The 26,449-nt window shown below is 37.7% G+C and overlaps 1 protein-coding gene and 1 long non-coding RNA gene across 3 annotated transcripts in view; one reads left to right on the forward strand and one right to left on the reverse strand.

The window, feature by feature from the left end:
* The window catches only part of F5 (coagulation factor V), a 95,440-nt gene that overhangs the window by 37,757 nt on the left and 31,234 nt on the right, over positions 1-26,449 (reverse strand). Inside the window, exons 5-14 of one of the 2 annotated variants that reach the window (XM_007480744.3) lie at positions 24,929-25,072; positions 20,169-20,390; positions 18,569-18,734; positions 17,638-17,812; positions 16,181-16,280; positions 14,361-14,572; positions 8,165-8,315; positions 6,643-6,855; positions 2,307-3,356; positions 767-905 (exon numbers count right to left, since the gene is read on the reverse strand). In XM_007480744.3, coding sequence (XP_007480806.2) covers positions 767-905; positions 2,307-3,356; positions 6,643-6,855; positions 8,165-8,315; positions 14,361-14,572; positions 16,181-16,280; positions 17,638-17,812; positions 18,569-18,734; positions 20,169-20,390; positions 24,929-25,072 — 2,572 coding nt within the window. Of the gene's footprint in view, positions 1-766; positions 3,357-6,642; positions 6,856-8,164; positions 8,316-14,360; positions 14,573-16,180; positions 16,281-17,637; positions 17,813-18,568; positions 18,735-20,168; positions 20,391-24,928; positions 25,073-26,449 lie in introns of both variants that reach the window. The other variant, XM_007480742.3, reaches the window with a different exon arrangement.
* LOC103099658 (uncharacterized) overlaps positions 1-26,449 on the forward strand; it is a 123,367-nt gene that overhangs the window by 19,610 nt on the left and 77,308 nt on the right. The gene's annotated exons all lie outside the window — the stretch shown is intronic.

Consider the following 26,449-nt stretch of genomic DNA (forward strand, 5'->3'; position numbering starts at 1 on the left):
GTACAACTGATGGCTGTCACTGGTATTGTAAGTATTTTAACTGAATAGGACCACACTGGACAATAAATCTGTCATTTCGCTGACATGGGTATTCCCTCCAACAATACTGATAGCAACCCATTTGTTACTCTCCATCCCATCAACTTTTTTTTTAACCCTTACCTTCCATCTTAGAGTCAATACTGTGTATTGGCTCCAAGGCAGAAGAGTGGTAAGGGCTAGGCAATAGGGTTTAAGTGACTTGCCCAGGGTCACACAGCTGGGAAGTGTCCATTAACTTTTTTTTTAATGAAAAAAAAAAACCTTACTTTCTATCTTAGATTTGACACTATCTGTTGCAAGGCAGAAGAATGGTAAGGGCTAGGCAATGGGGGTTAAGTGACTTGCACAGGGTCATATAACTAGAGTATCTGAGGTCAGATTTGAACTCAGGACTGCCTGTCTCCAGGCCTGACTCAACCCACTGAACCATCTAGCTGTCCCACTGTGCAACTCTTGCCTATGCCCTTCCTTCTACAGGTTTATTATAGGAAGCCAATTTAATGTACTGAGTGAAGGATTTTCCTTTTCTACTTGAGTAGCAGTAGAAAAAACAAGCTGCCTTATCATTATTCCTTACTCTAATCCTATGAATGTATAGTAAGCCAAGTAAGGTTTCTTTCTTGGTCTTTGGAAAGCATAAGAGTCCTTTAAATGAGATCAGAAGAAGGCCTTTCATCATCAATGAATTGGAGGGGGATAGGATACAAAAGAAAGTTTTGCAAACCTTTTTGAGAATTGTGAATAATCCCAAAGTACTTCCTCAGCTGCAATGTAGTAATTTTTTCTATTTCCTTTATGACTTCGGAGATACCATGCTGCAATGTTGTCAGGGTTTCGGAGTGAGCTGGTATCTGTCCTTCTATCTGTTTGATAAGGGTCATCATAGTGCACATAGTAATCATCATCATCCTCATCTTCACTTTTTTTGACATCTTGCCCTGGATCATACTCAATATAATCCCCATTATCTTTGGTAAGGCCCACTATAATTGCTGGAGTCATCTCTCTTGGTATCAGTGAATCATTGATTCTGGGTGGAAGTAATTGGGACTCAGGGGATTCAAGGACTAGAGAAAAGGGTGTTTGACTAAGGTTTGAAGGGAAATTCTCACTGAATTCTGGAGTAGGGGATATCTGACCAGCCTCTGGTAGGAAATTAGTCTGATTCAGATCCAAAGTAGAGGAAGTCTGATTGAGATCTGAAGGGAAGGATGGCTGATAGAAGTCTGGAGGGGAATCTATCCAATTGGGATCTGGAAAAGAGTATATCTCATAAGGATCTGGAGTGGTAGATGTCTGATCAAAAAATGGAAGAGAAGATGTTTGATAGAGTTCAGTAAGGAAAAGTTCCTTATCAAGATAGGGAGGGGAGGACATCTCACTAAAGTCTGAAGGGAAAGATTCATCATAGAGATCTGAAGGGGAAAATATCTGATCATTAACTAAAGGGGAAGGTAACTCAGAGAATCCCATGGTGGTAGCTTTCTCATAGAGGTCTGAAGAGAAAGGAGTCTCATTGAGATCTAGCTGGTCTGAAGGGGGAGTTGTCTCATAGAAGTTTGGAGGGGAAGGACTTTCATTGGGATCTAGAGGGAGGGATGGTATATAGAGGTCTGGAAAAGGAGTTGTCTCTTGGAAGTTTGCAGGGGAAGGACTTTCATTGAGATCTGGAGGGAAGGATACTTCATAGAGGTCTGGAGGGGGAATTGTGTCATAGAAGTTTGGAGAGGAAGGACTCTCATTTAGATCTGAAGGGAAGGATGCTTCATTAAGGTCTGAATGGGGGATTGTCTCATAGAAATTTGGAGGGGAAGGAGTCTGAAGAAAAAGAGGTGGAGGGGAGGATGTTTCATAAGGGTCTGGAGAGGAATGTGCTTCATCAAAATCTGGAGTGGATAATGTTTGATAGAAATCTGCAGGATGGGATGTAGGAACAAGGTCTAGAGTAGAGAATGTTTCACTGAAGTTTGGATCAGAAGATATCTTACCAAATTCTGGAGGGGGAATTGTCTGATCTAGGTCCACAGAGGAGAAATTCTGATCAAGGTCTAAAATGGAGAATATTTGTTCTAGGTCTATAGGATCCATCTTGATGGATTCATTGGGTAAAAGTGAATGATTAGACCCTTTATGGATCAATGTGGAATTGTACTCTCCTTGTAGAGGCCTGAAACCTCTTGGGGACATAGGTACATTGTGTACAGACTTATTGATTCTTTTCCTTTTTCGAGTCTTAATCAAAAATGAAGATTTCTGGAACCTACCATTTGCAGTGTTCTTTCCTATTTTTAAAGGTTTGTGCCTATTAGTAGAAGGAATTCTTTCTCCCCAAGATGCTGTGGCAACCTGGGGGCTCTTCAACTGCTTATCTTCAATCTTATCTTCATTTGTATCTTTGATGGTTTCATAGCTCCCTTTTTCAGAAACCAAATTCCATTTCCCATTCAAAGCCTGTGGTGGGTTCTTCTGGTAAACAGCTACTAGATCACCTAGATCTTGTATTCCTGCTCTGGAATTGTGAATGCCACTCCTCTGGAGATGAGGCTGCTCTGAAGTTAAATTTTCCCTCACTCTGCCTATTGGTAGTTCTCCCTGTGTATGATTGATTTGTGCTGATGTATTTCTTTCTGCCTCAGGTTGGTTAGCTGAGGTAGTGGTGACTTTGGAAGTCTCCTCATTGACCTGATTGGTTCCATTCTTGGCATCTTCTTGGCTCTGGAATTCTTCTGCACCAAAAGGAGACAAGGTTGTCCCCATGGCATTTGAATGCATGTCCTCCTTGGCAAGTTCTTCAGAATGAGACCTAGGATTCTTCAGAATGGAGTCTACAGGGTGTAATGCAATGAAGTGTTTACCAGTAGTGGTGTTCTTCAGGTGAGGACCACTTGTTGTGCCTTCTGAAAAAGGAAGGATGGCTTGAGGTTTGGGAATGCTACCAGTGTCTTTTGGGGAAAGTTGATGGGCATCCAAAGATGCATTCACATTTGGGGGTATCCTGTCAGAAATTTCCTCCAGAAACAAAGCAGTCAGATTGAGAAGTTCATCCCCCTCCTGTGGTCCTGATGAATTTTTAAATGATCTAAGACCCAACAGCCAAGCCAGTTCTTCCTGGTAATCACTATCATCTTCCCCTGTATCAGGCATGTTTCTGGTGGTGATTTTATTCTTCTCGGTGACAATCTTTTCTGCATCATCATCAAATAGAATGTCATAGGATCCATACTCATAATCCCTTCTACATTTAACATCCCTGAATCGCAATCTGAGGTTTTGGCTCCCCCAGTTAGAACTTATAGAAGTCAGCATCCAAGTTCCTACAAAATAGAAAAGAAAACTATTGGTCCAGTAAACAGATATAGAATTTGGTTAAAAACAATATAAAGTGAAACTAAACCAAAATTATTCTTTAAAGCAACTTCTATTCCATTTTACATTTCCATAAGGAATCAGGAATCAAATGGATCCTTTGTAACATAAACACAGGCAATCTTTGACACCCCCATTCCATAAAAAAGCAATAAAAAGAAAGTAGATATAAATATACATGTGTAAAACACTAAATATTTCAATAGAAAACAAATATACTGTATGTTACATATGTATATATAAATATAATACACATGTGTATAGTAGTAGTCTCTCAGTAACCGAGGATGATGATTGTCTTTGTGCGCTTTCATCTGTGATGTAGATTTTCATCTGTGATGTAGATGAGTATGCACAAATAACACACTTTATAAATGCAAAGCATAATTATTTTATAAAATAGATAAAACATTATAGAATTATATTTTATTATCTATAACACAATATATTCTATGAAAAAATAGATTTCATATTATGCATTATTTATATAATCACATAAATATATTATATGGCTATAAATATATTATATATACATATGGCTGGAAAATTCCTTGAAATAGGTCTGATAACAGTATTCCAAAGTAGGCAAATTAATTTTGTATAAGTAAACCCAAAACATGATTGTGTTTTATATACATATATTAAAAATAACATACACATACACACATATGTACATATGCATGTGATTTTCATATAATATAAATGTATAAATGTATATGGGATTATAATGCAACATATAAACTATGAATATGAAATATTAAAATAATCATATGCAATAAAATGTGCATAAATGTTATATATTATATTTTAAAACATTGGGTATATAATAAACATAAATATACACAAGTGCACACATGCACACACACATACATACATATATACAAATAATCATGCTTTGGGTTTCTTTATATAGAGATATTTTGTACCTACTTTGGAACACTGTTATGAGCACTATTTCAATGATATTTCCAGGAATAACTAAGCACAACTTCAAGCCCATTTGAGCTAAGAAGATTTGTGCAACACAGACTAGATGAATGTCCCTGGAATGAGTCAAACAGGATTTCTAATTTCAGAGTCAGTGTCCTTTCATTTATATCACATTGCCTTTTAAGGCTATTTGATTTATTGTTATTCTTGGTTTTGTTGTGTTTTAGTTGCACGTGCCTAATTCATTAATTTGTTGTCTCTTTTGTGGGTGAAGGTGTTTAGAAATAAACATCTTCCCTAAAAGATGCCTGAATACACAATAAATTTAGGTACATTGTCTCATTGTTGTCATTTCCTTCACATAATATTGAACATCCAAATAAAACAAAAACATTCAGTTAAACTCTGAATGTTTTGACTATGTGCTTTTTGAAAACAGATATTTAACAGAGTGCTTTCAATTTTCATACGGATATTAGCCATTGTGAAGAAATGGCTTAATCATAATTAGCAATATGTCTTATTAGGTGGTGCTTTTTTTCATTTTTTAGGAGTGTATGCCAGGGTAGAGATAGGAAGGAATTAGCAACCATCTGGACTAAGTTCACTAATCACTTTTCAAGTGAATTTAATCCAATAAACCACAATTTCAGTGGTATAAGAATTCCCATTGAGGAAACTCCCTCTACCAATGCAGAATGACACCCGCTTTTCACCCAGTAAGAAGAGAGTCTTCAATGTCTGGTTGGACCACTGAGTCACTTGGACAATATCTGTCAGACAAAGGACTTGAACCAATATCCTGCCTCCAAGACCAACTGTGTTCTATGGTTCAATGCTTCTCTTTTTCTTTCTTAGGCCAAGAAGATGGAGAATACTAAAATAGTATGTAGAAATAGGACTGGGAATATGATTGGTAAGAGTGGAAATCAAGTTAAGTAGTAAAAAATTCTAATGGACACAAGGTTTTTTCGAACTACTTGGAAGTAACATGATACCCAATCTAATCAATTCTAATGTTACATAAATCCTTGATTTCATCCATCTGGGTACAACTTTTACCAATACATCTTGCAAGTATTCTATGCCAGAATTGATAGTCATTATGACCTCTTTGCCAAGATCCTGGTGATAGCACCTCTTAGCTAGGACAGCTCTCAGACAACAGGCAGTTCATTATGGGGTCTGTCTAAAAAGTCTTTCCAGTTTGAGAGACATGTTAGAGTTTATGACTCACTTTCAGAACCTTCCAGAAACCAGGGTCACCTGCACAAAACAGTAAATTATCAGAATAGGAATTAATATTTCCTGTAAATTTAGCTCCTGAACAGGTCTTGGGCCTGTTCAAGGCTCATCTCATGAAAGCAGAGCATCTCCACATTTGTGAAATGTGACTTTTAATAATAGAAAAGTATGGGTCCATGTTGAAAAAAGGGAAATTCTTAAACATAAAAGTTGTTCCCTCCTATTATAGTTATGATTCCATATGTAGCCCTGGAGGAGATAAATGAAGTCAAAGAGTTTAAGGGCTGGCCTTGTCAATATTGATGAAAGAGAAATGTTTTGTTGCTATTCAGTCACATCCAACTTTTTGTGACCCCATTTGGGGCTTTCTTGGTGAGATGGTTTGCCATTTCCTTCTCTGATTCATTTTACAGATGAGGAAACTGAGGCAAACTAGGTTAAGTGACTTGCCCAGGGACACACAACTAGAAAGTGATTAAGACCATATTTGAAGCACAGGAGAGCCCCACTCATGTGTGAGAAATCAGTCCAAGGGGCTCCCACAAACCCTAAACTGCAGGGGGGGCTGAGATGAAAAAATACGGCTAGTGTCAGTGAATGCTTCATCACTGAGAACATTGCCTTTAAACCACTCCAATACCTTTAGGGGCTGTCTGTACCAGGATTTTGTGGATTCTGAGGAGGTCCTTAAGAAAATAGCAGTTCTCTAAAATAGTCATTATAAAGGGGCAGCTAGGTGGCTTAGTGGAGACAGGAGATTCTGGATACAAATGTAGCCTCAGACACTTCCTAGTTGTGTGACCCTGGGCAAGTCACTTAACTCCAATTTCCTAGCCCTTACTACTCTTCTGTCTTGGAATCAATACTTGGTATTGATTCTAAGTTGGAAGATAAAGTTTGTTTTGTTTTTTTGTAAATGGAAGAATAGGCAATAGCATCCAGTGGAAGTATTTCTAGGGATCAGACTAAAGAGCATTTCAGTAGTAATAAAGTAAGCTTTGCAGAGGGTAGATAGAACAGAAAGTGCAAAGTTTCTTCCTTGATACTCAAACTACTCACCAACATTATCCATTGTGACAGTCACAGATTCTCCACTCATAGGAAAGAGAGTCAGGACATCCTCATGTCTTTTTCCATATAAGAATGAATGGCCAGTCAAGTGAAGAGTCAGAATGTCATCCTGGGTGCCCACACTGCAGAAGTGCCATTGGACAGTGTCCTCATAACAAAATCCCAGGGTTCGTATGCTCTCAGGCAAAAAGCCATTTATTGCTAAAAAGAAACCGAGTCAGTTAAAACACCAGGCTCCTCACCAACACTGCACCACTGAAGGACTTTGATCTAATTACTCAGAATCAATTATGTCCTAGTGCTGATACTCTTTCTCAAATCAATACCACAAAGACAGAAACATCCATTTAGTAAGGATTAGCTTCAATGGGGGAGGGGGGGCAAGAGCGGGGAGTAAAAAAGGGGGATAAGGTAGATGTAGAAGGGGAGAAGGGAGAGGGGCAAGATGAGGGGCCTCAATTTTAAATTTCCCAAATAAACTATTTTCATCATTGAACTGAGCTGAAGAAAACAGAAGAAAATACTATTTTCTTTCTTTGAACAAAAACTTAAAATCATAAAATTATATCATTGTAGGATTGAGAGCAATTTAAAAATCACTTTGTCGATTCCCTTTGCTTTCTGAGCACCTAGCTCTGCCTTTAAAATTCTTCAAATATATTCTAAAGGATAGTGTGAACAATATTGCCTAATTGTAATCCATAGGGGGGAAAAGTATAATAATATAAGAATTATAATAGATTAAATGATTAGGTCATTCAACAGGGGGTAGTGTATAAAACAGAGGAAGACCAATGAACATATTACTGAATTAAGATGCTATCCTTTAATTTTCAATCATAATCATTAAAGAAAAAAGCCAGGTCTCTTGCCTTCCCTAGTATTATTTTTACCTATCCATAAATATGCTTGAGTTTTCATAGATCATTACAATCTTTACTTTTTAATAGTTATGGTAAAGGTGCAGGTTATATCCATACTAAATAATATTTCTCTCTCACAAGAAGGAATCTGATTAATAAATAAGCTAAAAGAAGTTTCTCTTTGGGGGACAACAGCTCCTTTAAAGACTACAGCCAAGATATTTATATGCACAAAATAAAATTCAATGATAAAAGTACATGAAAAGTCAAGGTCTTATCTCTAACTTCTACTCTCTATCCCATATGCCAAAGCCTTAATAATCCCAGTTTGTCTCTTTGGTTGCCTGAAAATGCATGAACAAATGATAGAAAAGCAATTTCATTCCAAATGAGGTTAGCAACTGTGTGGTGATCACCATGGTAGCCAACAGGACAGTCTTTGAGACTCCAGTTAGTCAATCTTCTAAGGACAATGAACACTCTTTGTTACAATCAGACTGCTATAAAGACACCCTTGGTTTTTTTAAATTATCATAATTCTAGGACTAGAAGCAAAATTTAAAAGCCATCTCATGCATGTCTATAGACAAGATTACATACATATTCATCCCAGGAGACACACAAAATGGGGAAGAGATTTTACGTACTGCTCTTGATGTTTGACTCATAAAACCTGGGATCGTCCCTTTTCACAGAAGAGGGGTTTTCACAAAATTTGTTAATATTGTCCTCAATGTACCAGCTTTTGTTTTCATCAAATACAGCAAACACAGCTTGTTGCTCAGAATCTGCTGTCCTCTAAGAAACAAAAATTGCATTATTCACAAAATGTACATTTTTCTATTCTTTACCTTCCAAATAGTTCCATGATGCAAAACTGAGTTTTCAGAAAAGAGCAAGAATAGCAGAACTCTTGGGGAAGTAGAGAACTCTCAGATTTAGTTTTACTTAAATGTTTTTTGATTCATTAACAATTATTTATTATTTATGATATCAAAACCTTTTAAAAACTGCATTAAATTCAACCTCAATTTATTCTGATTTAAATATCCCATTTGCAGTGCTGGAAAAAAAAACAAACCAAAATGGCAAAGTGGTCATCGAGGATTTGCTGCAACTAGCTTGAATGGCTCAGCTTAGGAAAGCTTCTTGTTAGAGACTTGATTTGTTGCTTTGTTGATTGTCGAGTCTTTAAAAAGTGATAGTGAAAATATTAATAATGCAGATTAAACTTAAAAATGTATCCTGTTTTCATCGAGTCAGTTTGTTAAACATTGACCAGCACATTCTTGGTCAACATTTATTATACATCTTTCGTTTTCAAATGACTGAAAATGAAGTACATTCTACTAAGACAGATAGCTAGGTGTCACAATGAATAGAGCACTGGGCTTGCAGGAATGAGGACCAGAGTTCAAGTCCAGCCTTATATCCTACCTGTGTGACCCTGGGCAAGTCACATAACCTTGTGTGCCTCAGTTCCTTCATTTGTAAAATGAGCTAGAGAAGAAAATGGCAAACAACATCAGTGCCTTTGCCATGAAAACCGCAAACATGGTCAAGAAGAATTAGACAAGACTGAGAAATAACTGAATGATAATTACTAAGACAAGTTCTTGTTTCACCAATGTCATTTGTGGAAACTCTAGAACATCTAGGTCACTAGATTATTCTATTTGGGTAAATAATTGAAGATTGACTGACGTATTTGCCTCTCAGGTGACTATAACTCCCTCCTCTTTTCTAAATTATGAGCTGCCAAATACTTCAAGAGAACAAATCTTTAAATCATGCAGTCAGTTATAGGGGAAACCAAAAAGGGTGGCATAGTAAAAAGAAGAATGAACTCAAGAAGACTTGAGTTTGGTTTCCAACTATTTTACTGGCTTTTTGATTTACCTGTGTGATCTTAGACAACATATAAACCCATTAGGCTTCAATTTCTTCATCTCAATATTTAAGTATTGACTTAGATGATTTCTAAGTTACCCTCTGACCCAACCTCCCATATCGCATTTCTACCTGGATGTCCTTTAAGCTTCTCAAGCACAACATATTCAAAAGAGAACTCATTATATTTTCCCTAAAGCAACCCTTCTTCCTATCTATGTCGAAGGCACCACCATCCCTCCAATCATTTTGGTTCAAAAGCTTGGAGTCATCACTGTCTCCTCACACGCCTTCACATGCCATACCCAATTAGTGGCCAAGTCTTGTCGGTTCTTCCTATGCAGGATCTTTTGCCTGGATACTTTTCTCCCAACTCACATAGCTGTTACCATAGTTCAGGTTTTCATCATCTCTGACCTTGACTATTTCTATATTTTCCTAAGTGGCCTTCTTGCCCCAGTTCCTCTCTCCCCTCTAGTCACAGCTGCCAAAGAGATATTCCCAAAGAATGTGTCTGATCACATAACTTTTTAAAAACCATTATCTTCTGTCTTAGATTCAATACTGTGTATTGGTTCCAAGGCAGAAGAGCTATAGCGGTCAGGCAAAGGAAGTTAAGTGACTTGTCCAGGGTCACGTGATTAGGAAGTATCTGAGGCAAGATTTGAACCCAGAACTTCATCTCCCTAGGTCTGGCTCTCAATTCATTGAGCCACCTAGCTGTCCTCTGATCACATCATTTTAAAGCTCGAGTAGTTCCCTATTTGCCTCAAAAATACGATAAAAACAAAACTCTTTAATTTAGTATTCAGAACCCTTCTAAATCTGGCTCTAGTCTACCTCTCTACACTTATTATACATTACTCTTTCTTCACTCATGCAACAGTTCAGGTAAAATATCCTATTTGTTATCCCTCACACATAACATTTCATCTCTGTGCCTTTGCACAGGCTGTTGCCTCATGCCTAGAATGCATTCCTCTCTTATTCCTACCCCTTAGAATTCCTATCTTTTTTCAAAGGCCAGTTCAAGTACCACCTTCTACATTAGACCTTTACTGATATGCTTAGCTGCCAGTGCCTCCTCCCCTAATCATAAATCCTTTAAAAATTTTGTGTATATTTTGTATTTGTTATATATGCATGCATTATTTCCACTAGTTCCCCCTGATAAAATGTAAGCTCTCTGAAGGCAGGGACTATTTCATTTTTGTATTTTTATCCTCAGCATCTAGCCTAGGCATATGCATCCACCTAGCTTGACAACCCAGACATCCGTTCCCTTATCTTTTACTGGCTTCAGTCTCCATAGCTACTATTTTAAATTTTTTCCTCTTTATTTGGTCCCCCCCCATTTCACCATACCCCCTTATCTAAACAGAATGATTTTTACCTCCTACTATACTTAAAAAATTGAGTCTATCTGACTGAATTCCCTCAGAAAGCCTTTTTCCAATCTTCTGTTTCTCTTGAACTGGTCATTGTTTTCTCCTACTTTCCCTTCCCATTCAATTGAACTAGTCATAGAAAGTTGTTTTGAAGAGAAAGGAGAGGATATTCTACATCTCACCTATGGGAGGTTCACAGGTATTGCACATTGCACATATTTTTTTTTTTATGCTTTTTGGTGAATTGTTCAGTTGTAATCATTTTTTTTCCTCTTCCTTTTAATTTTAATAATACTCTTTGTTATATGGGATGCCTCTCTGGGAGGTGAAGGAGAAGGATATTAAGGAAAATGATGGTGACATAACTAACAAAAGACATCAATGACACTTATTTTTAAAAGTTGATTTAAGGATGACTTTTGTGCTGCTTGCCTATAGGTACTTTTTATGGTGCTAGTCCCAAGGTCCAGAATTGTCAATTACAGTTTTGGATATTTACTTGCTGCTCAGAGTGAAATGGAAATTGATAACTAGTGGCTGAGAGATGGCAGAACTACTCAATATTATTTTGCTTCTCATTTCTCTGCCAAGGAGAATGATCTTTGGATGGAAAAGGTAAGAGCAAAAATGGCAAATAGGGCAATGATACCCAAGAGATATAAGTAGTATATTACACTGGCAATGGGGGAAATGCTAGCCATTTTAACTAGCCCAAAGATTGATGTGCAACCTTAAGAAAGAGTGGGTTTCTTTGTCACAGGAAATCTTCAGGCAAAATACTGGATGGCCAGCTCTTGTGTATGTTGTAAAAAATTTCTGGGTTGGATTTGATGGCTTCTGAGGGATCTTCCATGCCTGACTCAATGATTCACTTATCCAGCCTTAATATCTTCTCTCTTTGCCTATAATCATGTTTGAATATCAACTATCTTAAAATTATTAATTGATTTTGCTACCCTTCAAGGTATGGCATACCTCCCTTCAATGTCTAAACTCTGAGAAAGAGTGGTAACAATGATAGTTAATATTTATAGAGTCCTGTAATAAGGTAGGTAGGTCATGTAAAGGATAGAACACTGAGTGTGGAGTCAGGAACACATAAGTTCAACTCTGGCCTCAGCTACATGACTCTGGCAAGTCATTTAACCTCTGACTGCCTCAGTTTCCTCATCTAAAATGAGGATCATAAAAGGTTCTAATTCACTAGACTGTTATAAGGAACAAATGAAGTAATTTTTGTAAATTGCTTAGCATAGTGCCTGGCATACAGTAGGTGCTTAATAAATGCTTGGTTCCTTCCTTCCTTTAAATTTTGAAAATCAAAGAAATTGACTTAGGTTCTTTCAATCACTCTTGACAACAACATTTGCACTAAAAAATAGGTGGGATTTCTTCCATGCCCTCCCCTCCCTATGTCCCTGACTGCATCTTCTGTCTCTTTTGTTGGCTTTTTTATCTTGTTCCCCCTTGTTTTGCCCTAGAAATTCTTCATCTTTTCTCTCTGCCCTCTCCTTTGGTGATCTCATCCCTTCCTTTGACTTGAGTGATACTGGCATGCAGATGTCTCCCAATCTTTCCCCAGAGCTTTTCAGGGCTGTATCAGAGGCAGCTCAGACTAAGCTATAAATTTTAAATATGAGCATTTACAACTGGGAAATTGTCAAGAGCTACAAATCAGGGCTTGATTTATTGTTTTGTTGTTAGTCTTGACTTAAGGAAGTGATGGAGGAAATGTTAATACAGATTAAACTTGAAAAACTGTCCTGCTTTTGAGCAATCTCATTATTAAATGTCAGCCAGCATCCTTCTGGATTTAATAATGTATTTCCAACCATCTGCTAGATATTTCTGACTGTATGGTTCAACGATTCCACAAATTCAACTAAACATGTTCATCTGATCTCACGTTGATTGATAAGACTACCATCCAACTCTTACCTGAGCCTTGCCACATAATTGGCTACCATTTTTATACCTCCTCAATATATTTCAAATCCTTAGGTTAAACCTTCATCTCTTTTCATTTCTAGACCATTGTAATAGCCTCCTGGGCCGCTGGTTGGTACAGTGGATAGAGAGCTGGGCCTGGAGTCAGGCAGACCTGAGTTCAAATCTAGCCTCAGACACTTACTAGCTATGTGACTCTGGGAAAATCACTTAACCCTGTTGGCCTCATTTTCTTCATCTGTAAAGTGAGTTGGAGAAGGAAATGAGACCACTCCATTATCTTTGCCCAGAAAACCCCAAACTGAATCATGAAGAATCAGTTACAACTGAAACAACTGAACAGCAAGAGCCTCTTAGCTAGTCTTCCTAGCACAAATCTATCCATTTTGTACACTATTGCTTGGTATGATGCCATATCTGTTTTCACTTTAAATCTCTAATAGTTCCTTGTTGCTTACCAAATGGAGTATATATTTTTTGACATTCAAGGTCCTTCATAGTCTGATCCCATTAGGCATGTCCAGTCTGTCTTATGCTACTCTTTTTCATATGTTCTATGTTCCCCCCAACTATCCTGCTTTCTGGACCTTGTTCTCATCCTCTTTCCAGTCTCTTTGCCTTTGTTGTTGTTGTTTTTTATCATTTTCCATGCCTGGAAAGTACTCTTTAAGGGAATAAACATTTATTTAGTGTCTATTATATGCCAGGCACAGTGCTAAACACTTTATAGATATTACTTCAGTTCAGTCTCACAACAACCCTGTGCATTAAGTGCTATTGTTATTCTCATTTTATAGATGAGGAAAATGATACAAATGGATTTATTCATTTGCTTACAGTTACACAGATAATAAATGTCTGAAGCTGTATTTAAATTCATCTCTTTCTGTCTTCATAGCCACCTGGTAGCACAATGGACAGAGTGCTGGACTTGGAATCAGGAGGACCTATTGTATGACTGGGCAAATCTGTGTGACTCTGGGCAAGTCACTTCACCCTATTTGCCTCAGTTTGCTCATCAGTAAAATGAGCTGGAGAAAGAAATGGCAAACTCAGTATCTCTGCCAATATAACTTCAAAGGGGGTCATGAAGAATCAGATATAACTGAAACGACTGAACAACACCAAAACTTCCCAATTAGAATGTGCAGTCTCTGACACTGAGATCTGTTTCTATTTTCTATTCATTTCTTCAATATTTAGCATAGTGATTGGCACATAACAAGAATTTAAATGCCATTCCATTCATTCAGTAGCAATTTGAGTTTGCAAAGTTTGAGAGTTATTTAGCAAAATAAAGTGCATTCAGGAAAATAACCATGTTGAAAAACAGAGCAATCGCTTCTATTATGGGTAATCTAGACTAGAGGATCTGTTAAACTTTTATACAAAATATTTCTATCTGTTAATGTTACCATTGCTCTAATTCCCTTCCCCCATATCCAGAATAAAACCTGATAGCATGTCCCAGAAACTGAGTTTGGAGTCAGAGATTAGATAGGAAGAGCCAAATAGAAAAGTTATATAGCAAGAGGGAGTACCCAAGACCAAACCTTTTCCAGTTCAAACTGCAGACCTCGTAAGAAAGGGTAAGGATAATTAATGTTGGGATACATACCTGTACACCTCGGTTGTTCAAAGTTCTGCTTTTACAAATCAAGAGTAGCCCAATCAGGCCGGAGGCAATGTCCCTTTGGATGTCTACCATACTATAATATGGTCTTGTTAGGCACTGAGCATCATTTCCCGTGGGTTCATCAGACTCCAGAATAGTCCACTTATAAGTATAAATTTCTCCTGGTTGGACAGCTCTAACCAGAGTTTTATTGCCTAAAGGAAAGTTTATTTGTAATAAATTTTCATTTGGAAAATGATTTCATAACCAGAATTCTGTTGGGCCAGGCTACAAGGGGAAAGGAAAAGAAAGTGTTCTGATACCATGGGATCTTGATCAATATCAACTCTTCTCGAAACAGGAAGACAAAGTCTGCATTAAATGATTACTGCTGAATTTGGTGCTTAGATATCCTTGAGCCCTCAGTTTCTTTGTCAACCAATCAAAAATAAAGACATAGGAATTTTTAGATCCAAAGACCCATCTGGCAAAGAGACAAACTTATTAGCCAGAAAAAAACCACTCTATCGCACATCCAGGGTATAGTTTGTGACATCATAATAAAATCTGATATACATATATATGTATATACATAATAGAACTAAGTTAATTCTATACATTATTTTAGTTTATTCTTATAAAAATATTTTCAGGCAAGTATTACAAGTATTAATTTCATATACTCAGATGTGCAGGTAAATTGACTTGTTCAAAACTCACAGATCTCCAGAGTTAGCAGCAGGATTTGAAACCAAGTTTTCTAACTCCAAGCCCCAAGAGTCATCATTCCACTGTGTCTCACTAACTACAAAAGAATTCAAACTCAATATAATACAAGAAGCCAGGTGGATGTTGTGATAGTCAAGAAGGAAAATTCACTCTTACTGATATAACTTTAAGACTACTAGAATATTTTACAGAAGAAGAAGATATTTTGGCATCATAGAGATTAAATACTTGTTCATGTTTTGTTATTGTCATTGAGTCATTTCATTTGTGTCCAACTTTCCCAACCCATTTGAGATTTTATTGGCAGAAATACTGCAGAGGTTTGCCATTTTCTTCTCCAGTTCATTTTACAGATGAGGAAACTGAGGCAAACAGGGGTAAGTGGCTTGCTTAGGGGCATTCAGTTAGTAAGTGTGTGAGGCCAGATTTGTCCTCAAGTTCTCCTGACTTCAGTGCTCCTAAGTGCCCTGAAACTTGTCTATGATACATAGCTAATAAATGGACAAGTTGAAGCTCAAATTAATTACTTCCATTGTTCTCATCTCCATGATACTTGTCTACAGTACTCCATTGTTATCTGAGCCCTGGGAAAGCACTGAGATAGTCATTCCCATGTCTGGGACAAAAGTATTAGGAATCTGATTTGAGTGGCATAATTATGCAGTTGTTTTAGTGTGGTCATCCACTAGGGGGTTGCAAAGACAAGAAAGACACACCATCCTGTGTAATGATTTACCTGATCCTTCTAGGTGTTGGGAAATCATAGGATCATAGATTTAGCCTTGGATTGGATCTTAGAGATCATCTAGTCCAATCTCTCTCATTGAGAAGATAAGGAATGAGAGGTGAGAGAGGCTAACAACCCCAAATCAAGCAGGTGACGGAGCAGAGACTGGAACCACAGATCTTTTAATGAGAAATCTGCACTTCCCCTATTATACCACACTGGACTGGGATTCTTCTTATCTCCAGTACTGTGTGAGTATGTTGACTGTACTAGTTCTACAAGAAGAAGTCAGTAGAAAAACTACTCTGGTGATGTATTAGAAGACAGAAAATAGTTTCACCTAACAGTTGTGAACAGAGGGACAAACCTGAAGTAGAAAAATTCGCAGCCTTTTCTTCATCTGTGGAAAGTGTTACTCCATGAGGATAAATACTGTAGGGACGGCTGGCCATATTTTTGAATACAATCTATGAAGGTGGGAAAAAAACACACAAAAATCACAAGTTCAGTAATTAAGTCCACCAGGCCTAATATCATTCCATTAAAATGGCTTGCAAAAGTCTACCCTCATCTTTGGACTGTGGGGGAGAGGGTAATAATACCTATTATCTAAATGCTAGTTTTTCATGGCTCGCTGGGGTGTCTGAGAATCCAGAGCTTTTCCTTATGAATGAAAGGAAAACTGTTCTAAATTTGCTCCAATTGCTCTTAACTAACAGTAGCTTCATCTCGGGGGTGCTCTAGTATTTTTGACAACTGTCTCTCTTAGGAAAAATGTACATATGAAAGACTGTAAATTTCACCTTCAGTGTTAATATTTTCCCCATCATTTTCTTAAGTCTAGACAATCAACAAAACAATAAATCAAGTGCGGATTTGTAATATTTATTGATTTTCAAGGTGTAAATGATTACCCTGAAAATTTGACAGTTGGCGCTCACAAATCCATATGGGCTAACTCCAGCATGTCTCTTCTTACTTCTCTCTAAGCAATAAGTTCTGTCTGGTTCCCTCAACCCGCCATCATTTTATTCCCCGTCAAAGTTAGAGAAAAGGCGAGATAACTCAGAGGATCATAGTGGAACTATGACCTAAGCCTATCGTGGGTTCTTTTTCTTTTTTAAAAAATATTTTGATCGCCATTTCAATACATTTGGTTTCCTTTGTCATCTTACGTATTTTATTTTATGCATCTAAAAACACAATTCTGAGAAGGGGTCCAGAGGCTTCATCAGACTACCTCAGGGGTCAGTGATACAAAATGGCCAAGAACCTCTGCTGTAGAGTCTTCTCAGTCTTTTGTCTCAAAGGCTATTTGAAAAATATATTCTCTCTTATATTTTTGAAAGTACATTCACAGGTAGGACATGGCCAGAGACCAGATCTAGATTCCCCATGTTAGCACTGTTTATGCTATTAAGATGGTAGAGAAGGGGGCAGCTAGGTAGCTCAGTGGATGGAGATCCAGGCCCAGAGATGGGATATCCTGGGTTCAAATCTGACCTCAGATACTCTCTAGCTGTTTGACCTTGGGCAAGTCACTTAACTCCCTCCCAGCCATTGCCTAGCCTTTACCACTCTTTTGTTTTATAACCAATACACAGAATTGATCCCAAGATAGAAGGTGAGAGTTTAAAAAATAAGATTGTAGAGAAGAGGAAAAGGAAAATAATGCATACCTTTTCTTTTCCTTTCACTATTTATAAAACAAATAATGTGTCTGAAGTGAGTTTGACATACAGTTTTTTAAAAAAACAAAAACAAACAGAGCCAGACACTCTTATCAATCATTCCTCTATCTGTGTTCCACCATGACTTACTTACTTTGAGGGTATCTCTGACTTGGACCCTAATGATTGGCCCCAAGATACCAATTTCTTGGGGATCATTACTTTCCAGGCGTTTAGTGAAGGACTTATCTTGGTACTGTTTGTAGATAACCTTCTTATAATGTGTCCCAATTTGGCATCCCAAATTGGTGTGTCGAAATTTATATTTTCTAAAATAAAAAAAGAATCATAAACAAAATTAAATTTAGTTCTTCCTTCCATTGAAACTCTAGTTCATTATTAGTGGTGATGGTAGAAGAGGTTCTAGAGAATGGAGGTAAAAGAGAGCATGGGAATAATCTTGTACTGTATGATGAGGAGTCTCATGGGAGTGTTCTGTCCCTCTAGTGGGGCTGCCATGAATAATAGAAGTGGTGACCCATTTCACTTTTACCTACCCCAAGATGTTTAAGGGAGCAAAATGTTGGTATATCTTGGATTAAACTGGACTAAGTAAAGCATTGAACAGCTGGTGGTAGAGTGGATAGAGTGCTGGGTCTGGAGTTCGGAAAGCCTGAGTTAAAATCCAGGCCCAGACACTTACTAGCTGAGTGACCCTAGGCAAGTCACTTAATCTCTTTCTGCCTCAGTTTCCTGAAGTATAACTTGGGGATGATAATAGCCCCTACCTCACAGGACTGTTGTGAGGATGGGTGAGTTTATATTTGTAGAAAGCACTTTGGATCTTTGTAGTAATCGAGTCCACTTTGGATTCTATCATAACAATCTTTAATTTCTTTAATTTCTGTCCAAGGCAATGCTGATTGCAGTGAATTGAGGGAAATGGCGAGAAAAGGGCAGATTAATTTGGGAGAGTCAAATAGAAGCCACTTTTCTATATCCTAGGTGTCACACAACTATGTCATTTTATACTGATGGACTTTTGTAATTGAAACAAGCATTCTAGTAGTCATATACCCACTTACTTGTCCTTATTCTCTTGGATTTCTGGGGCATAGTCCCAAATGACTTCCTCTGCAGCAATGAAGTACTCCCACCTCTTAATGTAACGCCTCTGATCACGGGTTAATTTCTTTACCTTTCTGGTCGCTTTGGAGCATTTTTCAATTTTGAGGTGTGCCTTCATCCCAGCTGATTCAGGATATGCAGAGGACAGTGAGAAAATTAAGAATAAGACAGTAATCTCTACCCAAACACAAAGCCTTTAAAATTCTATTGAAAAATGTATAAAGTTATATAGTCAAGAGTCCTATCAGAATAGTCTGAAACTGTTAAGAGAACTATGCTGGAACTTATATGGAGAGGGGAACAGGGAATAGGAAGAAGAAAAGAATGGGAAATGGAGGAGTCAGGCAGAAAATATTCAGTAAAAACTCATTTGCTTGTCCTTAATAGGAGTATTTAAAATAATTTCTGTTCTACTAACATCCATGGTATAGGTTCAAGAAAGATCTTGATAATAAGATGGATCATTTAAAGGACATCCAGAATGGATCAAGTTCTTTTAAGTTTTTCCCATGTGAAGATGAATTGAAGGATACAGGGATATTTACCCTGCAGAAGATAAGATTTGAGGGAGGAAGGGTGTAATTTCTATCTTTAAGTACTTGAAATACTGCCACATGAAAGAAGGATTATTTTGGTTTGGTTTGTCCCTAAAGGCCAGAACTGGGAGAAATGTTTGAATGGGGCAGAGAAGCAAATTTAGGCTTGCTGTAAAGAAAACTTCTTAACAATTAGAGTTAACTAAAAAGATAATGGGCTTTCTCTGGTGGGTGGGTTCCCCCTTACTAGAAGTCTTCAATCAAAGCTCAGGTATCCAGTTGTTAGTTATATTTAATGGAGATTATTCTTCCAGAAGCTCAATATATTTGGTCATACCTTAAGTATTCCAAAATAACAATCTTTACCTCTGAGTGTATTTATGGCCCTATTTTACTTTCTCTTTTCTACCCCTTTCCATGAGAAAGTAGGCTTCCTTTGCTTTCTCAAGGTTTTCAGTAGACCACTTCCTTCCCTCATCATCCTGATTGGAGTGCTGACTAGATGTGAGTTATATAGCAATAAGATTTTTCTCTCCTAGATTCTGGCAGGTGGGGGAGGGAGGAGAGAAAAACCCTCAGAAATAACTGGCTTGTAATAGGATCCATTTCCTTCATTCCATCCTCTAAAGATCACTTGTGGAACTTCTGAAATATGGGTGACCTTGACTATGTTTAAGTGTATCAGAAAAAGATAGACAAGACAGCCTCCCAAGGTAGATTAAGTTTCCTGAACATGTTCACTTGTTACTGACACTTAAAGAGATGTAGTAGCCACAGGGAAATACAAATAGTCTAATGGAGAATGAAAAAACCCATTGTCTTAGGTTTAACTTATTCCCATGGTCCCTTGTAATGCTGCTCACAAAATATAAGTTCCTTCCCCAATAGAGGTCATGGCAGAGATTTGAAGGAGGGAACATCCCTTTCTATTTTTAATATAAATCTAGGTCTCCTGTCCCACAGTATGCCCCTTCAGGTCACAGTGAAACTTGATTTTTCTATGTGAGAAGGGCATCCTTGCCTTTAAAATGCTTTGGGTTGAGAGAAGATATCTTCCACCTTCCCTCTTGGCTCACAGTCATATTTGCGGTGATTGATGTGCCTCCAACAATGGGGATGGCTGAGACTTTACGATAGTTATGTTCCAGGACCTGCCCATTGAAATGAACAGAGAATAATTCGGGGCCAGAGCTCATTCCAATTAGATGCCAACTAATCTGGTCGTGGGCACATACTGTTACATCTGAAAGAGAAGGAATAGCCAAGGTCAGAACAGTCAGTGAGTTCAGTGCCCCATGCTCCCAAGCCCAGAGATTATCAAAAAGTCTTGGCTCCATTCAGCTCCAGGACAAGCTGTGACATTCATAGAACTTTAAAAGAAGGAGTGCTAGGGGTTTATGCTCCTCTGCCACTGTGCTAATGTTAAACCCTGTCCAAACTTCACAAGAACCTTTGCTGCTTTGGGATTTGCTCTTTAATTGATTTAATGACAGAAGCAGTTGCTGACTCATTCCATCAAGGAGTATGGCCAAATTCCCATAATGCTCATCAGAGTGTGTAGGAGCAGGGGAAGAGAGTAGAAGTAGATGGGTAAATTCATGTGTGAAGATATTTTTGTGTGTCAATCAATGGTCAGTAAACAAGCATTTATTAAGTGTTTATTGTTCCTGGGGACAGGAAGAAGGGCAAAAATAATCTCTGCTCTCAAGGAGCTCATCCTTTAATGGGGGAAACAACATGCATATAATATATACAGACCAGGGTAGAAGGGAATAGAAACAAGCCATTTGTAGTGGTTATGGGGCTGGGACTGGCTTCTTTCTTACATAAGGTGGGATTTGAACAGTCTTAAAAGGAAGTAGGGGAAGCAAAGTGAGGGGAGCAGTATGGAGGAAGAACATTGCAGGAATGAAGAACAACCAGAGCAAAGACATGAAATAGAGAAATGAAGTGTCATGTTTGACAAAACCCAAAAAATCAATGTCCCTGGAGTAAAAGTCCATGGAGGAGAGTGAGATGTAATAATCTGGAAAGACAGGAAGGAATGAAATGGCTAACAGCTTTAAGAACCAAAGAGAATTATTTTATATTTGATCCCGGACGTAATAGGGAACCATTGGAGTTTTTGAGTAGTGGAGTATTGAGGTAAGAACTGAGCTTTAGGAATATCACTTTGGTAGCTGATTGGAGGACACATTAGAAAGGAGAGACACTAGAGATAGGAAGACCAACCAGAAGCGCATTGCAATAGTATAAATGTGAAATGATGAGGGTCTTCTCTTTCCTCTTCCATCCTTCCATGTAGAGAACCTTCTATCTACCTGTCACCAATGCTTAGCAAATGTTGTGAACTAATGGCATTAAAAAAAAAACTACAAACCCCACAACCAACTTGCATAATTCAGGAAAGATCAATGGTTTCCCATCAGTGCAGACAGATTCTGTCAATGATTGAAAAAAATGGATCCTCAGGTGTTGCTTGTATCTTATAGACTTTCTACGGCTTGACCACAGTCACACAGCCAATGAATATTAGATCTGAAATTTAAACCCAAGTCTTTCTTATATGAACCCCAGAATCCTATTTACTATGATATACTGCTTCTACCCAGAGCTCCCTATCACCTCCAGGATCAAAGACAAAGTCCTCAGAGATTTAGACCTTCATTACCTAACCCCTTCCATCTTTTCAGTCTGATTACATCTTATACCTCCCTCCCCTGACCATATTCTTTGGGATCCAGTGACATTGATCTCCTTATTCTTCCCCAAATAAGAACCCTTGTCTTCCAACGCTGGGTATGTTCACTGGCTTGCTGTTAACACATTGTTACCTCCTTTGGAATGAGCTAGGAACTATCTTTTGCCTTTTCTCTTCCCTAATGCTTAGCACTGTACTTAGCATATAGTAGGCTCTTCATAAGTTTTTTGGGGGGCATCAAGGTAGCACAGTGGGTAGAGTGCCAGCTGGAGTCAGGAGGACCTGGATTCAAATCTGACCTCAGATACTTTCCAGCTATGTAACCTTGGGCAAGTCACTTAACCCCAATTGCCTAGCCTGTGTTGCTCTTCTGTCTTAGAATTGATATTACAATAGAAGGCAAAGGCTTTAAAAAGTAAATAAATAAAGTAATTATTTTACTTTAATAAAATTGACATTATTAGTCTTTTCTTACAAGTGAACAAACCCGACTTGCCTAAACCATACAGTAACCGAAAGGAATGAGCCAAGATTTAGGCTCAAACCTTTCATATGCCATTCCCCAATTAACAAATGGTCAAGAAATATGAATAAGCAGTTTTCAGATAAAGAAATAAAAACTATCAATAATAACATGAAAAAGTGTTCTAAATCCCTCCTGATTAGAGAAATGCAAATAAGAATAACTCTGAGGTACTTACCCCTATCAGTAAAGGAAAATAATAAATGTTGGAAGGGATGTGGCAAAATTGGGACACTAATGCTTTGCTGGTGGAGTTGTGAATTGATCCAAACATTCTAGAAGGCAATTTGGAATTATGCTCAAAGAGCTTTGAAAGTATGCATGCCCTTTGATCCAGTAATATTACTACTAGGTTTGTACCACAAAGAGATAATAAAAAATGGTCATACAAAAATATTCATAGCTAAGCCCTTGGTGGTGGCAAAAATTTAGAAAATGAAGGGGTGTCCCTTGATTGGGAAATAACTGAACAAATTGTGGTATATGATGGTAATGGAATACTATTGTGTCAGAAGGAATGATGAACTGCTTGATTTCTATATGAATTGGAAAGACCTCCATGAACTGATGCGGAGTGAAATGAGCAGAACCAGGAGAACATTATACACAATAACTGAAACATTTTGGGATGATCAAATGTAATAGACTTTTCTACTAATAGCAATGTAATGATCCAGTATAATCACAAGAGACTTATGAGAAAGAATGCTATTCACATAGAGAGAAAGAACTATGGGAGTAGAAATGCAGAAGAAAAACATATCATTTATCACTTGTTTATATGACTATAGGATTTGGGGTTTTGGTTTTAAAAGATTACTCTGTTACAAAAATGAATAACATAGAAATAAGTATCAAGTGTTAATGCATGTATAGCCCAGTGTAATTGCTAGTCAGCTCCAGGACAGGGGAAAGAAGAGGGGAGGGAGAGAACATGAATTATGTAACCATGGGAACATTTTAAAATAAATAAATATATATATATTTAAAACCCTTTCATATGCTGTCAATTCTCAGTGTTAAATTTGACAAACATTTATTAAGCATGTACGATGTGTTGGGAACTCTATTAGGTGTTATGGAAACAAAGATCAAAATGAAACTGTCCCTAACCATGAGGAGCTTTCATTACACTGCTGGAGACAATATGTACAAGTTAAGTAAATTCATCACATTTGAGGTATATATTTGTCCAAGGCTGTGATTTCATAGACTGATGAACAGGACCTGAAGTCAGGAGGACTTTTCATCCTGAGTTCAAATCCAGACTTAGACACTTACTAGCTGTGTGACTAGGCAAGTCACTTAACCCTATTTGCCTTACTTTTCTCATCTGTAAAATGAATTGGAAAAGGAAATGGCAAACCACTCCAGTATCTTTGCCAAGAAAACCCCAAATGGGCTCATCAAGAGTTGGACACAATGGAACAACAATATATGAAGATGAGCAAATTCCCTCTAGCAGTATAAATTGGCAACTGATCTGTTGGACTCCGAATAAAATCAAAATCTCTGAGTAATATTAATTTCTGGAACATTGAGTAATGTTAATTTAAAAGGAAAACATTTTTAAAAAACAGCTCCCCTCCACTTCTTTCCAAAAATCCTAACAAACTTTAAATAAGCTCTGCTTATGCAGTGAAAGTTGCATGGTTCATAGGTTAATCAAAGACACTGTGAGTATCTATCTTTCTAGAGGAATTTGGGCCACCAGGCTCACCAGACTTTTTTATTTGTTGATCCAAGACAAATTTGAATTAGTTCATCAAAGTTTTGCCATTAAACCATCTTACTTCTTAAAACTTAAATTGAGTCTATCTCTGAGTTCTACTCTATTCTTCTCCTTGGATCCTGGTCTCATCCTTTAAGATGCCAAGAGCTTAGGCCTAAGGCTTGAAAGGACTGATTGGTTCTGGTAGAGGTTGTACTGGGCTACAGGTTAATGTGAGTTGGGAAACATCACAACGAACCACCTTGCTTTTCTCTTTCTTATAATAATACATATTTACATAACGATTTGCAGAGTACTTTATATATGTTATCTAATTTGATCCTTGTGACAGCTCACTGGAGTAAGTGATTTTATTAAGCCCATTATACAGCTGAAGAATTTAAGACCAAGAGTAGTTAAGTGACTTAAGTTTCACAGTCAGTAAATTTCTGAGGCAGGATATAAATGTAGATCTTCCTGATTCCAAGGCCATTACTTCACCATTTCATCATGCTCTGAAACAATGACTAAAGCTACCTTTCATAGTAATTGGCTTAAGAATTTAACATAGAGAGGCAGCTGGGTAGCTCAGTGGATTGAGAACCAGGCCTAGAGATGAGAGGTCCTAGGTTCAAATCTGGCCTCAGACACTTCCCAGCTGTGTGACCCTGGGAAAGTCACTTGACCCCCATTGCCTAGCCCTTACCACTCTTCTGCCTTGGAGGCAATACATAGTATTGGCTCCAGGACGGAAGGTAAGGGTTTAAAAAAAAAAGAATTTAACATAGGTTAAATCAATTTAGGCATAAGTAAGACACTCAGTAAGAGGCTCAGCTCACCCATTACCTGGCAGTGTTCCATTCACGTAGCCGTTGACCGTGTACATTAGGGAAGGAGATGGTTGCCAGCTTTTGCTTTCATCAAATATAGCAAACATTAGCACATGTTGCTGATCAAACATCTTTTGAGTCCCATCCTCAGTCAGGCTGCCTAGGAAGAAGAAACAAATATTTCTAAATAATTTTATTGAGAGGAAAAGTAACTAAATTAATTATTGCAAGATGGCTGGTATGATCTCTTCTTAGATAGGAAAGATCTCAGAAAATAAGGGCTTAAATTAAGTAGCATTTTACAAAATGGTGGCATGGTGAACTTCTTCATCACTTGGCTAGTGCTGCTGTGTGGTTGGGAGATGAGAAACCCAACAGATTCTGAAGAAAGGTATGTAGTGTCCCATAGATGGCAATGGAAAGGGGCTTGGTGATTGTAAGTAATCAACAATAGATGCCACCTATCATAGGATCATAGACTTAGAGCTGAAAGGAAACTTAGAAGGCTAGTATATAGTCCAAATGTCCTTCATCTACAAATGAGGAAATTGAGGATGGAAGGGTAAGAGACTTGATTAAGGTCACATAGGGAGTAAACCCCAGAGGTGAGATTTGCACTCAGGTCACTCTATAATTAATGAGAAAATATGAAGAACAGAGGCAGCTAGGTGGTGCAATAGGCAGTGCATTAGATTTGGAATCAGCAAGATTTGAACTCAAATCCAGCCTCAGATACTTACTAGTTTTTGTGACCCTGGAAAATCACTTATCTACTCTCTGCCTTAAATGAGATAATATTTGTAAAGTGTTTTGCAAACTTTAGTGTACTACATAAATGATAGTTATGATTATTATTGTTGTTGTTGTTAATAATAAAAATAAAAGGAGTTAAAAATGCCTTCAAGGAAGGGTCAAATGGATAGTCACATGGTGAAAAATAATAGCTGGGCAGCCAGTGTAGTCCACTGATATTCTTGGGACATCAGGAGAATTTGAGGAAGGTCTCCAAAATATTGAGAGGATCCCCTTTAGCAAACTTATGGGAAGACATGAACCTTTTTCATTAGAGAGAGGAAGAGATGGGTTGAGGGGAAGGGAACATGTCTAATGATGAAATCAAAGATACATTTGAGTACATCAGTATCATTTTATATTTATGTACACCTACAAACACATAGCATTACATTTATGGGATTGTAGAAGTAAAGCAGGAAGGGAGAATTGAAATTAACCAAAGCAATTTCCTCGTTTTATAGACCAGAAATGGGAACTCATTGAGATCGATATCTTGCTAAAGGTCATCCTGGTAGTAACAGCCAAGATTTGAACTAAGTTCCTCTGGACACAGATTTAGTGGTTTTTCCACATCAATTATCTCCAACCACTCAAGCCATAAGCATTTATTAAGTGTCTAATATGTGCCAGGCAAAGAAAGGGGCAGAACAACTCCTATCCCCAAAGAGCTTATATTCTAAAGGGATAAATAGGTATATACAAATGTATCTTGTTTTCTGCCATCCAACTTCAAATCTAATGA

This window comes from Monodelphis domestica, chromosome 2 (genome assembly GCF_027887165.1).
Source record: "Monodelphis domestica isolate mMonDom1 chromosome 2, mMonDom1.pri, whole genome shotgun sequence".
NCBI lineage: Eukaryota > Metazoa > Chordata > Mammalia > Didelphimorphia > Didelphidae > Monodelphis > Monodelphis domestica.